This window comes from Aquarana catesbeiana, linkage group LG11 (genome assembly GCF_042186555.1).
Source record: "Aquarana catesbeiana isolate 2022-GZ linkage group LG11, ASM4218655v1, whole genome shotgun sequence".
In the NCBI taxonomy this organism is placed as follows: domain Eukaryota; kingdom Metazoa; phylum Chordata; class Amphibia; order Anura; family Ranidae; genus Aquarana; species Aquarana catesbeiana.
The window spans coordinates 57,940,182-57,955,410 of record NC_133334.1 but is presented as its reverse complement, the minus strand read 5'-3'; the positions used below and the strand labels follow the sequence as shown (position 1 = coordinate 57,955,410).

General features: G+C 50.0%; 1 protein-coding gene and 1 long non-coding RNA gene across 2 annotated transcripts in view; both read right to left on the bottom strand.

The window, feature by feature from the left end:
• Nucleotides 1-15,229, bottom strand: part of LOC141112958 (uncharacterized) — a 164,490-nt gene that overhangs the window by 109,466 nt on the left and 39,795 nt on the right. The window lies entirely within an intron of this gene.
• On the bottom strand, nucleotides 1,824-2,645 carry LOC141112889 (uncharacterized). Its single transcript, XM_073605991.1, has one exon. The coding sequence runs from the start codon at nucleotides 2,643-2,645 to the stop codon at nucleotides 1,824-1,826; it is 822 nt and encodes a 273-aa protein (XP_073462092.1).

The following is a 15,229-nucleotide window of genomic DNA, read 5'->3' as shown; positions in this document are numbered from 1 at the left end:
ATAAAACATTATCAATCATAAATAGAAAAACATCAACAACAAACAACAACATCTGTTAAAACAACCTGTTTGATCATCAAGCGTTGGTCTGAGCAATATCTTAAAAAATCCTCCGTGTCCATAACAGGACTAGCACTGCGGTCCCATCAAATCTATCAAAAATAGGCCTCAAGCCGACAAGCTGGCTCAGAGACTAGCAATGACCGCAGTGCCCCATTATCACTTCCCGGTTAACCTCCGTTAACCGGGAACCACAATCCTGAGCCATAGCAACGCTAGGCTCCCAAAAAAGACTCTTACTTTTACCATCCACCTTCTTTTGCCCAGACCAACGCCCGCCATCACTTTCCTTTTTTCTCTTTTTTTTTTTTTTTTTTAAAACTTTAACCTTAACCAGATCTACTCGACCGTAATATATCAAAAAAGGGGAGGGTGGGCGGGAACTTTCTCCAACCACTGTTACTCCCCCTTGGGCGGGGTTAACCTATAAAGCCCTGTTTGATACCTCCCCCTCGGTTACTTTTTTGTACCCACCCCTTAAACTATTAACTCCCCTGTTCCCACAGTCATGTATGCCCTCCGCTATGTATTACATGCTGTTGCTACGGGCTTCTCTTGACTGACGGATACCGATGTCCTTATTCCCCTAATACCAAACCACGTCCATTCCTACCCCAATAACTCAAACCACACCGAGCTTGGAGTATAAAAGGCCGTAGTGGCCTAATTTTTATTTAACAAATAATTTTATATAAAAATATAACATATAAAACATTATCAATCATAAATAGAAAAACATCAACAACAAACAACAACATCTGTTAAAACAACCTGTTTGATCATCAAGCGTTGGTCTGAGCAATATCTTAAAAAATCCTCCGTGTCCATAACAGGACTAGCACTGCGGTCCCATCAAATCTATCAAAAATAGGCCTCAAGCCGACAAGCTGGCTCAGAGACTAGCAATGACCGCAGTGCCCCATTATCACTTCCCGGTTAACCTCCGTTAACCGGGAACCACAATCCTGAGCCATAGCAACGCTAGGCTCCCAAAAAAGACTCTTACTTTTACCATCCACCTTCTTTTGCCCAGACCAACGCCCGCCACAGCACCCAAGAATAACACCTTAATCTTGGGTGCCCCTCCACACCCGAAGTGCTCTCTGTATGCCATCTTGTAGCCCCAAGGCCCACAAATCAATTCCAACCTCGTTCAAATGCACTCCATCCGCTCTTAAATACCACCATGTCTCGAACTCGAGTTCCAAATGCCTAACCGCCAGCCCACCGTTATTTACTACAAACTTGCTAACTTCCCTATTTATTTTTTTACGTGCCCTGTTGACCCCCTCAACTGATCTCGCCATCCTCCAGGAAGTCCGGGCCACCATGTCTGACCAAACAATCACCATTTTCGGAAAGGCTTCTCTCAACCGCAAAACATCCAACTTGATGTCGCGCTTCAGGTCCACCATAGATCTAATACCCAGGTCATTACCGCCAGCATGTATTACCAATACATCCGGCGGCCTATCGCGCTGTGCATAACGATGCACCTCCGGCACCAATCTGCCCCACAACATGCCTGGGATCCCCAGCCACTTTATGCACGCTTCCCTCCTGCCAAAACCCAATTGCCTACCCTCGTGTCGGGCGTCCCCTCTCCGAGCCCCCCACGCCACATAGGAATGACCCATGATCCAGACCATCCCAGGCAGCGAATCTGAAATAGACAAAAACACAGGAAACCATACTATAACCAACAACCCTATTAACACTTACCGAACCATACCCATATCTCTATTACACCACAAATAATTAACCTACAAACTAACCACCAAATTGGGCCGCACATAAGATTGAAACCTCTTGGATTCCCATCTACCAATCTTTTTTACCATCTCCTCCCCCAATCCATTCCTGGCTGCTTCCGTGGCTGCTCCTATCCTGAAGGAATGTGACGAGAAATCCTTCTCGGTCAGTCCTAAACCCCGGATACATTTTGCAAAAACTGCCCCAAATTGGAATCTGGATAAACATTCACCACCTGAATGTACCAAAAGGGGGCCCATTCCCGCCGGGCGCAAACTCAAAAACTCCCGCACTGTCCCAACTGGGCACAACACCGAACCCACAACCGGATACACCCTAACGATTCTGCCCCTTCCCAGTTGATCGGTCTTTGATTTTCTCAAATACAACTGCAAGGCTTCCGCCTCACACTTCACATCCTGATAATTCAGCCCTCCCTGTACCTTCTTGGAAGGGCTAACCAACTCCCCTATTCTAAAGGCCCCAAAAAACGCTAATAAAAAGGCTACCTTGAACAACAGCACTTCATAACCTGAAGAGCACACCCTCTCCAGTTGTGCTATAACACCCTGCAAAATCTCGAATGTCACCGGCCTTCTCACATCCTTCTTAACCCAAGCCTTTCTGTAACCCTTCATTGCCTGCCGGACCCAGAAGTCTTTCGTAAAATCCATCTGACCCTGCAACTTGAACAGAAAGGCCAACCCAGATACATTCTTATTCACTACAGCTGCAGACACACCCTCCTCCATCTTCCTGGCAATGTAGTATATCAAGAGCAACCGCACCTCTCCACCCACCGGCTCCTCCCCGATTTCATTCACAAAATCCATCCATTCCTGCCATACCCTGGTGTAAGCCGCCCACGTAGACCCACTTACCGAGTTCTTTATCCATCCGGCGATGAGGCCAATGCTATCCCCCACAGCCAGTCGGGACAAGGAACCCCGTGTTGCTCCGCCTCCGGCGCCAACTCCCGGAACCTTTCCCACTGGAAGCGAGACAACGCATCAGCTATAACATTTTCCACCCCTGGTAAATGGACCGCATGAATGAAAACATTCAGTTGCAAACAACGTAGTACCAGATGTTGTAATAGCCTAATCACTGGCGGAGATGATGCCGTGTTCCTATTAATTACCTGTACCACACCTAGGTTGTCCCCATGGAAACGCACCTTCAGGTCCCTGAATGATGCTCCCCATAACTCCACCGCCAGCACCACCGGAAACAACTCCAGCAGCACCAGGTTTTTTGTAAATCCTGCTTCCAACCACGACTGAGGCCAAGGCCCAGCACTCCATTGTCCCTGAAAAAAAGCCCCAAAACCGGTTGAACCTGCGGCATCCGTGAACAGTTCCAAGTCAAAATTGCTGACCGGACCAGCCATCCAGAAAGCCCTCCCGTTAAAAGCTTCCAAAAAGGTGTGCCACACCTTTAAGTCCGCTCTATGTGTTTCTTTTAATCGAACGAAATGCCTTGGCGATTTTACGCCGCTCGTGCTGGCCGACAACCTGCGACAGAAGACCCTCCCCATTGGTAATATGCGGCATGCAAAATTAAGCTTACCCAATACCGATTGTAGCGTCTTCAGTCGCACTTTCCGCAAACCCATGAGCCCCGCAATTTCCCTCTTCAGGTCCTCCAGTTTATCGCCCGGCAACCGGCATTCCATTGCTTCCGTGTCTAGCACAATGCCCAAGAACGTGATGACCGTACTCGGTCCCTCCGTTTTGTCAGCCGCCAATGGAATGCCGAATTTGTCTGCGATATGTTCCAGCGTAGCCAAAAGCACCGCGCAGATCCTTGAATCAGCTGGGCCCATGCAGAGAAAGTCATCCAGATAATGAATTATAGAATTCACACCTGACACCTCCCTAACTACCCATTCCACAAACGAGCTGAACTGCTCAAATATCGCGCACGATATAGAGCAGCCCATTGGTAAGCATTGGTCGACATAAAATTCGTTGTTCCAATGACATCCCAACAACCGAAAGCTGTCCGGGTGTACTGGCAGCAGTCGGAAAGCTGATTCCACATCTGCCTTTGCCATGAGAGCCCCCTTTCCATACCGTCGCACCCATCCCACTGCCGCATCAAATGATGTATAGGTCACGGAACACTCACCCTGGTCTATCGCATCATTGACCGACCCCCCTTTTGGGAAAGATAAATGATGGATTAGCCTGAATTTTCCTGGCTCCTTCTTTGGGACCACACCCAGCGGTGACACCACCAAATTATCCAACGGCGACACCGAAAAAGGACCTCCCATCCGACCCAATGCAACCTCCTTCCTTAGTTTCTCAGAAACTACCTCCGGGTGTTGCATGGCTGACTTTAAATTAGGCGACACAGGCGGGATAACCGACAGATTGCACGGTATCCTAAATCCCACTGAGAAACCTTCATCCAACAATTGCGCTGCTTTCTTGTCTGGGTACCTACCTAGAAACGGCCGCATCTTTTCCACTCTCACCGGGGTCCTCCCTTTTGTTTGCAGTTTCTCCTTGCCTACCCTTTCCTTGTTTGAAACACCTTGACCCCGGGTGGGATCCCCCACATCCTGAACACTCATGCTTGTACTTACATGAGGTTCCGAACCTGCAGGTCCCGGCGTTGTATTGCCAACAAACCCCCTTTTTGTTTCCGACCGTATGTCCCTGGGTGGAAGGTCCACCGGTCCCTCCTGGAAAAAACTGGTTGGGGGCCCTCGTCGTCGTCGTCATCAATCTCATCCATAGGCTGATGTCCTTGTGATCCCAACGGAGCGCCGGTCTGATTGCCCTCCGTTGACGGAACTGTTCATCGTACCTCAGCCACGCCGTGCCCCCATAAACCCTGTACGCCTCTCCGATAGCATCTTGATAGCAAAATAGAGCTGAGCAATGCTCCGGGTGCTTCTCCCCTATCACACTTGCCATAATCGCAAAAGCCTGCAACCAGTTTGCAAATGTTCTAGGGATCAGCCTGTACCTCCTCTTCTCCTCGTCCTCCTTCTTTGAATCATCAGGTTTCACCCTATCCAGATTAAATTTCTCTAACGGCAGTAGGGAAAATATCTCAACATATTCACCCTTCCACAGTTTTTCCCGCACTTCTTGCTTCAGGTGCGCGCCCAACGGTCCCTCATAGCATACATACACCTCGCACCTGGCTGCATCATCCAATCTGGTTATATCCTGCCTACTTGTGGTCTCAGCTGTCTTGTCCGTCCCCTGCGCCCCTGTACTCCCGGGCGTTACCGGTGCAGGCGTGGCCACCGCCGCCGTGACCGAAGGCCCCGCCGTTGTCCCTCCCGTGAGTGCCACCGCCCCGGTGCCTCCTGCCGGCGGCGCCCACGCTGTTGCAGGGCCCGAGGGAACCGTCCCTGCTCCTTCAAAGCGCTGCAGGAGCTCCCTAATGCCTGCTAAAAACCCCCCCAATGCTGTAGCCCCCCCACTGCCTGACACCCCCGACCCACTGCTGCCCCCGCCCCCCACTGAAACCCCCGTCCCCCCCACTCTGGCCTGACTGGAATTAAGGGATAAAACATTGGACTCACCAGGCTGCACAGGCGTAGCCTCATCAGCCGGAACAGGGATCTCCACCGCTGCCGTTCGCTTTTGCTGGGGTACCGATTCTTCCTCCGACCCGGACCATCCACCTGTTCGATCGCCGCTTCTCTCTTCTTCTTCCTCTGACGAAGGCCCGCCCGGCCTGGCCGCCGGGGTTGCCGCCGTGACTGTGGCAGTACGCCCCCGCCTCCGCGTGTCACATCCGCCCGCTGACTTGCAGGTTGCCTTGCCCGGACCGGTGTGCCTGACCTCAGTCCTGCCGCCTGGTACATGTGGTGCCCCGCTGGGCCGACCCCTCTCGATCCTCCTGTGTGCCCTTGCCGTGGAACCGGACGGCCCAGGGCTTGCTGCACGTGTCCTCTCCCTTGACGCTGGCTGACTCCTGCAGGGGGCGGGGCTCACGCTCCTCACTCTGCCCGCTCTGCTGGGCCGCGCCGCCGCTTCCATCCCTTCCAGACGATCGCTCCGCCGGGTCCCGTCGGCGTTCGCTCTGCCGCCATCCGCTCCGGCCATTCTCTTTGGCGGTGGGCCCACCGCGAGACCCGGAGGAGTCCCGGGTTGCCGCTGTCCAGAAACCCGCTGGTTGGGGGAGAACCGCTCGGGCGGCCGGGACCGCCGTGTTCTGGCGCCGCTAGACCTACCCAGCGCCTCAGGCTGACTGGTCTGCAAAGCCGCAGCTATGGTCTCTTGCAGCCATGCTGCCCCACGAACCACGGCCTCCTTCCTGAGCTGCTCCATAAGTCCGTCCAGCTCCATCTTCAATGAACTTTCTCCAACCACTGTTACTCCCCCTTGGGCGGGGTTAACCTATAAAGCCCTGTTTGATACCTCCCCCTCGGTTACTTTTTTGTACCCACCCCTTAAACTATTAACTCCCCTGTTCCCACAGTCATGTATGCCCTCCGCTATGCATTACATGCTGTTGCTACGGGCTTCTCTTTACATTTATTGTGAAGTGTCCTTTGTACTAGTGTCAGCTGTCATAGTGAAAATCCAAAGTCATCTGTCCCCCTCCTATAACCTGCAGCCATAATGTTCCAGCGGGGTTAATACCAGTGCTGGACTTGTTACAGGCACCATAGGTGTGCGCAGCCTATTGCATTAGGGTGTGTACCCCAAAGCTCAAACACACATGCCTTTCCCTGCAGCCTCAGCTGCCTTGGAGTATGAATTATTATTATTATTATACACGATTTATATAGCACCAACAGTTTACACAGCACTTTACAATGAAGAGGAGGGACAGCATAATTACAGTATGGGAAGTGCTCTGTGCTGAGCGTCTTCCTGTTCATTTACAAACTGAAGCCTAGTAAACACAATTTAATATGCTTCAGTTATGATTGAACACAGTGAGTGAGTGTGTACACTGTGTTCATTTAGAAAAGGAAGGGGCTGGTAAGTGACATATTGATTAGCCCCTTCCCCCACTCTCCATCCTGAAACATCCCCCTCAGCAGCCAGGGGAAGACGAGATGAGGGAAGCCAGCAGCACTGCGGTGGAGTAGGCACTACACGGGGGGGAGCACGGGCAGTAGGGGGAATCGGCACCACACAGAGTGATTAGGGTATGCCCAGGCACACCTAGCACAACCCCTGTGCATGCCTATGACATGCACCCATTAAGAGTGCTGTCTATGCCCACATTTTTTAAAGCCCCCTTATCCAATCATAGAAGCTGTGCTATAGCTACCATGAATGAAAAACAATCTATGAACGGAGGGCGGGCAGATGAATGAAAAGTCTGCCCCTTCCATTCCTTTTTGGCAAGGTCAACAGGTTTCTCTTTAGCCTGAAAAATAAAAACCAAATCAGCCACTACACCTAAAAGCTGGTATACTGCAATATTTTTGTTCTTGGGTTTAGTTATCCTAGAAGATCAAAAGAAGGTTCTACCGGAGATTCAGTAAACAGCAAAGCAGGATGCTGCTTTGCCTCTGGTGAAAGTAAGAATCTGGAGGGATATTGGTCTACACTAATTCTGGTGCGCTAAGAAGGATGAATTAAAGTTGTTTCTATCATTTATGCATGTAGCCATCTGTCATCAGAGGTATCTAGTAATTTTAGTACTCCTGGGTAGTAATTTAGCCCAGGTCAATTTGTAGTTTTCTTCACCTGGTTTCTCTCCTAGGTTCAGAATTGCTGCTTTTCCCTGTTGCCGCCACTGGTTGTTGCTAGCAATATTCTTGGGGGCAGTGAAAATCTTGGGCTGTTGGGCATTAATGTCCCCTTTGGGCTCAACTTTGAGGTTCATGACTAATGGTGTGTGCTCAGCGGGGCTATAAATATTTGGGGAGTAGCCTGATGAGCTATCTTCCTCCAGAGCTGTGGCCTGGGGAAGTGCATTCATTGGTTTGTGCTGTGTAGGAAAGAGTCCACGTGGGGTCTAGCACAGAATTACTCAAGCTGTCCAGCCTGGTCGAGTATGGTACAGCATCCAAGATGGAACAGCCAGTGTATGGAAGTCCTGCTAGTAGGGGATTGATGTCCATCCTCAAAGAATCCTGGCACCCCCTTGGATAGAGGAAAAGTCCGGTGGAGTCTGGAGCCCTGATACTGAAGGAGACTTATAACTTAACTCTCTCTCCCTGCGAGTCAGCAATAAAACTTAAAAAACACTAAAGTTTTTGGGGCCCATCTTTGTCGTGACTCCATGGATGTGCCTGGGGTAATGCTAGCCCTCTCTGAGTTGGGGTATGATTTTTTTGCTGTTCTTTTAAGTTTTTCAAATGTTTTATGATATTTTATCCCCCTTCTGTACATTGTAACCAAGCTTCAGTATGGTCACTTCAAGGGCTGCTGTTAGAAATCACAGGGCCCCGTACAGCCTACTTAACAGGGCCCCCCCTATATATCATAACTATAATATCACAAAAAATACAGCATTTGAAAACGAGCTGAAGGGAGAAAAGGAGAAGCCGGCTTTCAACTGCTACAGAGAGGCCCATACAGGGGATTGGTTACTGGTTCCAGTAATTGCCCTCCCGCCAGAGCAATCACCTGATTCTCCCTGTTGCCTGGGCCCCCCTGCTGGCCGGCCCCATACAAGAGGACCAGTGGTACCCCCTTATCGGTGGCCCTAGTCAACTCATCAGTCATAGAAGAGGAGTACTATTGTGGTTGAATATAAGTTTTGAACTATAATGTTTTTGAGTCTCTACAGAAATAGTTAGAGATGTTATACGTTTTACTAAACCGAGACAATGTCAGATTGAAGTAAATTGGAATGAAATAAGTATTATCTTTTTCATACTCTGATAATATTTTGCATGTCTGTTTCACACTGATATTACTCAGACACCAAACACTGAGCAAGGTTCTTGAGCTTCATTTTTCTCCTTTGAGATACGGCAAAGTGCACTTGTAGATAGCAATTGAGCACATAAGTTCCCAAGCCAGCAGTGTAAAGTGAGATGTCCACAGTCATTAAATGCATTATTTTTGAAGTTATAGACAGCAGGGATGGTTACTTGGAAAAAAAGACATCTGCACTTTTTATTTTGAAACAATCCGTTTTTCTGTACTTTTTGTCCATATCAAGACCTTGATTGCGGCTGGTAATCAGGCTGCTCTGTGGAAATGAAATGTCCAGTGGTAGAGTAAGTAGAAGGGGGAAAAAAACTGCGCTAAACCTCAGTGAAAACTAATAAATGTATATACAGCAGCTGACACTCAAACAAACAAAGTTCAAAGTAACATGTGGAAAAATATGTGCAGCGCTCAAGCATGTAACCATAAGGGTGGGAACATGACATACAGTGACTTATAAATGATTCACTACAAATAATATAAATAATCATAGACTTGTGATAAAAATGTGAATATGAACAAGGGATAGAAACTCAAATTGTGCTGTTGAGACACAATGAGATATAGGGCCTAGTCCATATGTTGAATACAAAAACAATGGAGAAAGTTCTTATGGCCTTGTTTCCAAATAGATTTGACTGGAGTGTAGTCTAGATGGACCGATTGATGTGCCAATAAACGTTTTCCAGAGATAAAGTAAACACGATAAGGTACTCTTACCGACTGTGGTGGATGCACATACCATACGGCAGTGAGTCTAACAAGCTTGAAAACCTCCTGATGATGTTGGATTGGGTGCGATGGTAGGCAACTCCAAGGTACAGGACCAGATGAGACCAATGACCAGCAGCAGCAGGTGGCCTAGGCACATCCATGTATAGATGATGGAAAGATAGTCAGGAGTGGCAAAATGTGAAATATGGAGGAAAAGAAAAACAGGTGCTCCACATGGTGCAAATCAACCAATTACGGTTTGTTGGGCATAGAAAATCTTACAACAGCTTGCAAGATAAATAATAAAAAAATTATCACGAATACAATAAAAATAGATAAAAAGCAATGTGGATGGCATAAATTTGGAAGTCCGACTCGTTTCAACACAAAGGGTCTTTAACTGGGGCATCAAGGTTCATGATGTCCCAGCTGAAGACCCTTTGTGTGAAATGCATCGGGTTTGCACATTCATGCCACCCACATTGCTTTTTATCTATTTTTATTGTATTCATGATCACGGCCTCCAGAGCGCTTTTCTCCACCCTTCCTCCCCCCAAGCTCAGCGCCATTTAGGGAGCCCACGCATGGTGGACCCTCCGGGCACACCGGCTCCGCCGTCCACTCTGGCGGCCGATACGAGCACCGGGAGGAATCCCTGACGCCGGCAGAGCTCATCTGGCGGTGGCCGAGGTGCGGTATCTCCGCCGGTGCCGCCAGCTCGCCGCGGGAGATGGGAGCACATGGCAGGCTCGCCTAATGGGGCCCCTTCTAGGGAGTTGGCCCAGCGTGGGAGAGGCCGCCATGCGGGGAACGGACAGTCGGGGCGAACGGTCGGTCTCTTAGGTCTGGGGGCGGAGCCGGTCGGGTACCCCCTCATCTTCCTTAACAGCAGCCCCCATCAGGAGAAGCACGGGAAGCACGGGAGCGAGGCGCAACGAGGGACCAGGACTTCCAGACCCATGACTGTGGCTTCATCGGTTGAGATCCCGGGTGCAGCGGGCCAGCATGATGCGACTTTTCCCCGGTCAGAGGGGGAGTTGTCTAGCTCCGATGATGAGAGGCTGGTTTGGGCAGCAGCGGTGGAGACCGGAAGCGCGGCTGTAGGACCCCTTCCTGTGCAGCCTGGTGAGTCAAATCTTAACACTTTATCACCTTTGCAGGTTGTTTTGGGTGGTTTGTTAGGTTTGGGGGCGGGGGGTGGCGGGGGGCAGGGTGCATCCCCTCCCCCGCCGGTATTGCCGAATGCACCCCCTCCTCATGTGGTAGCCCAAGGGGCTGCAGCGTCAGGTGTGGGGTCCGATTTACAAACTCTCCTGTCGGGTTTGCGCTCACTGGTTCAACGTTTTGATGGGGTTTCAGTTGTCTCTTCTCCTGTGCAGGGTTGGGTGCCCAGCCCGGCTGGGACAGCTCCGCCACTTGCGGGAGTTTCAGTGCCGGGGACAGGCGAGGGTTCGTCTACTGTGGTGGGAGAAGGGAGGGTGCAGAAAGGCTCAGGGGTCGTTGACAAATCTGCGAGGAGTAAGGAATCCGGGAAGGCAGTTGACACTGTGCGTTTGGCGGACGCGGCCAAATGTGAAGTGTATGTTTGCTTTGAAGGTCCTTTGGGGGCCCATCTCAAGCCGGAGGTGCGGGAAAAAATCTGGAAAGGTGAATACGTGGAGATTTTTTCCTTACTGCCGCTTGAGAAATTTATTTTGGACAGGGTGAAGCCAGACGAGTCCAAGAAAGAAGAGGAAGAAAAACATAGGTATCGTCTTATTCCCCGATCATTTGCCAATTGGCTCCAGGCGTTTGCTATCTTAGCAAGTGTGATTGGTGAGAAACAGCCCGAGTGCTGCTCTGCGCTCTTTTGTTACCTGGACGCAATTGGCGAAGCTCAACGGGTTTATGGGGGACAGGCTTGGCTCCGATATGACGAACAATTTTGTCAGAGGAAGGCGGTTCGCCCCTCAATACGCTGGGACCATAAAGACATCAGCTTGTGGATGAAGCTGATGTCTGCGGCTCGGCCCGCTCCTACTTTTTTTCCAGGCAGGGTCAGAGGTGTGGATGCCCTGGGACAGCCGGCCCCAAAAGTTAAAGGGGTGTGTTGGCAATTTAATGAAGGGGCCTGTAGGTATGGAATCGGTTGTCGTTTCAAGCATGAATGCTTGGGCTGTGGGGGCGGGCACATGTTATCCCGATGTTTCAAAAGAGGGAAGGGTAGGCCCGGGGATTCTTCAGGAAAGAGGGAGGACTCCGGTGATGGTGGAAAAGATGCGTCCCTTCCTAAATAGATATCCAGATCGGACGGCTGCCCGGTTGTTGGAGTTGGGTTTTTCTGAAGGTTTTCGTATACCATGTGCGTTACAAAATATTCCTCCTGTAGCCAGGAATTTGAGGTCGGCTTTTAAACACCCTGGGGTAGTATCCAAGAAGGTAGCTAAAGAGGTGGCGTTAGGTCGGATGAGCAGCCCTTTCCCATCCCTCCCTAGGGCGGACCTGGTGGTTTCTCCCTTTGGGGTGGTACCCAAGAAGGAACCGGGGAAATTTAGATTGATTCACCACTTGTCTTCTCCGAAGGGGGTTTGTCAATGACATCATTGTTTCCGATGCATGCCCGGTGTCATATACATCGTTCGACACGGCGGTTAATTGGGTTTGGCGATATGGCCGGGGGGCCCTTATGGCAAAGTCTGATGTTGAGGCGGCTTTTCGGTTACTTCCGGTTCACCCTGACAGTTTTTACCTTTTGGGATGCCAATGGCAGGAGGAATATTATGTTGATCGGTGCTTGCCCATGGGCTGTTCTATCTCATGCTCACTGTTTGAGACGTTCAGTTCATTTGTGGAATTGGTAGTGCGAGACGTGTCAGGAATTAATTCCATCATACATTATCTAGACGATTTTTTGTGTGTAGGACCTCCTTCATCCAAGGTGTGCGGGAATTTGCTGGCTACACTTCAGCATATCTTGGAGCGCTTTGGTATACCAAATACGGTGGGTATACGGTGGGTCCGGTAACTGAACTCAGGTATAATGATTGATTCTCGGGCCATGGAATGCCGTTTACCGGAGGACAAACTGCGGGTCCTCCAGGCGGAGATTCGATGTTTGGTGGGTAAGCGCAAGATACAGCTGCGCCAGCTGCAATCGCTGTTGGGAAAGCTGAATTTTGCTTGCAGGATTTTGACCATGGGGCGTGTGTTTTGTCGCCGCTTGTCAGCAGGCATCTCGTCCCCCATACACTACATCACGCTGAGGCGGGAACATAGGGAGGGCTTGCGCATTTGGCATGCTTTCCTGGATTCCTATAACGGCAGGGCCTTATAGATGGAGGGCCCGGTTAGTAATTTTGACATGAAATTCTTTACCGACGTGGCTAGATCGTCTGGCTTCGGGGCTTTCCTGGGGGGGGGGGGGGGGCGGTGGTGTGCTGAGCGGTGGCCGGAGGAATGGCGTAGGGCGGGTCTCCTCAAGAATTTGGTTTTGCTGGAGCTATTTCCTGTTATCGTGGCGGTGGAAATTTGGGGGGAGGTTTTTCGGAATCGGAAAATAAGATTGCACTGCGATAACATGGGGATAGTTCAGGTCATCAACCAAGTGTCGGCCTCTTCAATGCCAGTGGTGTGTTTGTTACGGCACCTGGTGTTGCGTTGTTTGCAGATTAATGTTTTTCTGTACGCTGTGCATATTCCTGGCACATCTAACACTGTCGCTGATGCTTTGTCTCGGTTTCAGTGGGACAGATTCCAGGCGGTGGCACCTGCAGGGGAGCAGCACGGGAATCCTTGTTCTCCGGAGTTGTGGCAAATACCGTTGGAATCATCGCGGATTTGATCCGGAATTCGGTGTGTGCTAGTATATGGGCAGCGTACGCTAAGGTTTGGTGGGAATGGTGTGGGTTGTTAGGACAGGTGGACGGTGGAGCGGGAGTGGCTAGAGTGACAGCCTTATTGTACTTCATTGGGTTGAATTATGAGAAAGGGGTGTCAGCCTCTGCCATGGATCGCAAAATGGCGGGTTGGCGTTCTGGTTTAAAATGACAGGGGAATGTGATGCCATGAGAGCGTTTATGGTTAGGCAAGCCCTGAAGGGGTATATGAGAGGGGCCAAAAGTAGAGACGGTAGGTGCCCGGTCACTTTGTCCATACTGGAGCAGCTGCTGGTGGAGGTGAGTAACGTGTGTACTTCAGAATATGAAGCTGTGTTGTTCAAAGTTGCATTTGGTTTGGCTTTTTATGGGGCATTCCGGTTAGGTGAGCTGGTTAGTCCTTCCAGGCATGCGCAAGGGGGTCTTCAGTTTAGGGATGTTCGCTGTGGTTTGGCATCTGTAGCTCTTTTCCTTCGCAGGTCCAAAACAGATCGGGCGGGCAAGGGTAAGTATGTGCATGTGTATGCTATCCCTGGTGGGGCGTCCTGTCCGGTTACAGCTGTACGGAAGTTTTTGGGTTGCCTCTCGTCTAGCGAGGGATCCTTTTTGGTTCATCGGGGTGGCTCTTTGTTATCGCAGTATCAGTTCATTTCAGTTTTTCGTTGTTGTTTAGTAGTGGCAGGTTATGATCCTTCCGATTATGCTTCTCACTCCTTCCGCATTGGGGCTGCCACGGAGGCACCCCGGTGGGGTTTGGACAGTTCCGTCATTAAGTGTATAGGGCAGTGGGTGTCGGATCGGTTTAAACTTTATATACGCCCTCACTTGGTTTAGATGAACTACGTTAGACATGTGATGCTGTGCATAAGTTGGGGTTTATTGTTTATTTGTTTCTACATGCTGCAAAATTTTTATTTCAGATGCCGGTGTTGGTCTCGTATTCATTATGGGACACTCATTTGTCTTTTGGGGTACACGAAGGGCAGATGTACGCCCAAATGGCCGCCAGTTAGGAGTACCAAGAGAGGTCGCTATGGTGTGGTTGATCGGAGTTCCTGGCATGCTGTGGAGCCGCGTGCTACCAGAAATCCACAAGTACGCCCGTTTGGATCGTGCCCCAGATGTGTTAGTCCTACATGTCGGGGGTAATGATTTGGGTGTGAGATCCATGCGACACCTGATCAGGGATATAATATTTGATGTTCTTAGGATTTGTACTGATTTTCCCCGTACTATGGTGGTATGGTCAGATATTGTGGGCCGTACGTCCTGGCAGTTTGCCAGATCTATAGAGAAGCTCAATAAAACCCAGATCAAAGTTAATAGGGAGGTGGGTCGATTCATTGTACGCAATGGAGGTTTAGTGGTTCGACATCGGGATCTGGAGGTGGAAACTTACCGGTACTTAAGGGGGGATGGGGTCCACCTTAATGCGGTGGGCATTGATTTGTGGTGCCTGGGCCTGGAGGATGGGTTACAGCGGGCTCTGCGTTGTGTGGGGCGCCCACTGGTGTAAGGTTTCACACCTGTGGTCTGTGGCAATTGGGGATCTTTGGAGGCATTAGAAATTAAGAATAAAGTGATTGAAGTGGGAACCATATGGTATGGTATCCTTGGTTGATGCCAGTTAACTAAGGTTTAACTGCCAACACAAAAAGCAGCAAAAACCGCTCACAGGATACCAAACACTAAGCCAGTCTGGAGTGATACTCCCACAGCCACACAGGTGCCGGCTCTGCACGATAAATGGATAATGAATCGAGAAGGCCTGGATGGCCGCACTGCCGTGAAAAAAAAGCACCTTTATTTCATAAAACGTTGCAGGTCACATCAAAGTGGGTACAAAGGACAAGAAGCGGCTAACGCGTTTCACATCAATAGATGCTCACTCATATAGCTATATAGCTGAAACGCGTTAGATGCTTCTTGTCCTTTGTATCCACTTTGATGTGACCTGCAACGTTTTATGAAATAAAGGTG

Excerpts from the sequence above, each read along its gene's own strand:
- LOC141112889 (XM_073605991.1), bottom strand. The coding sequence starts at position 2,645 with ATGGATTTTGTGAATGAAATCGGGGAGGAGCCGGTGGGTGGAGAGGTG.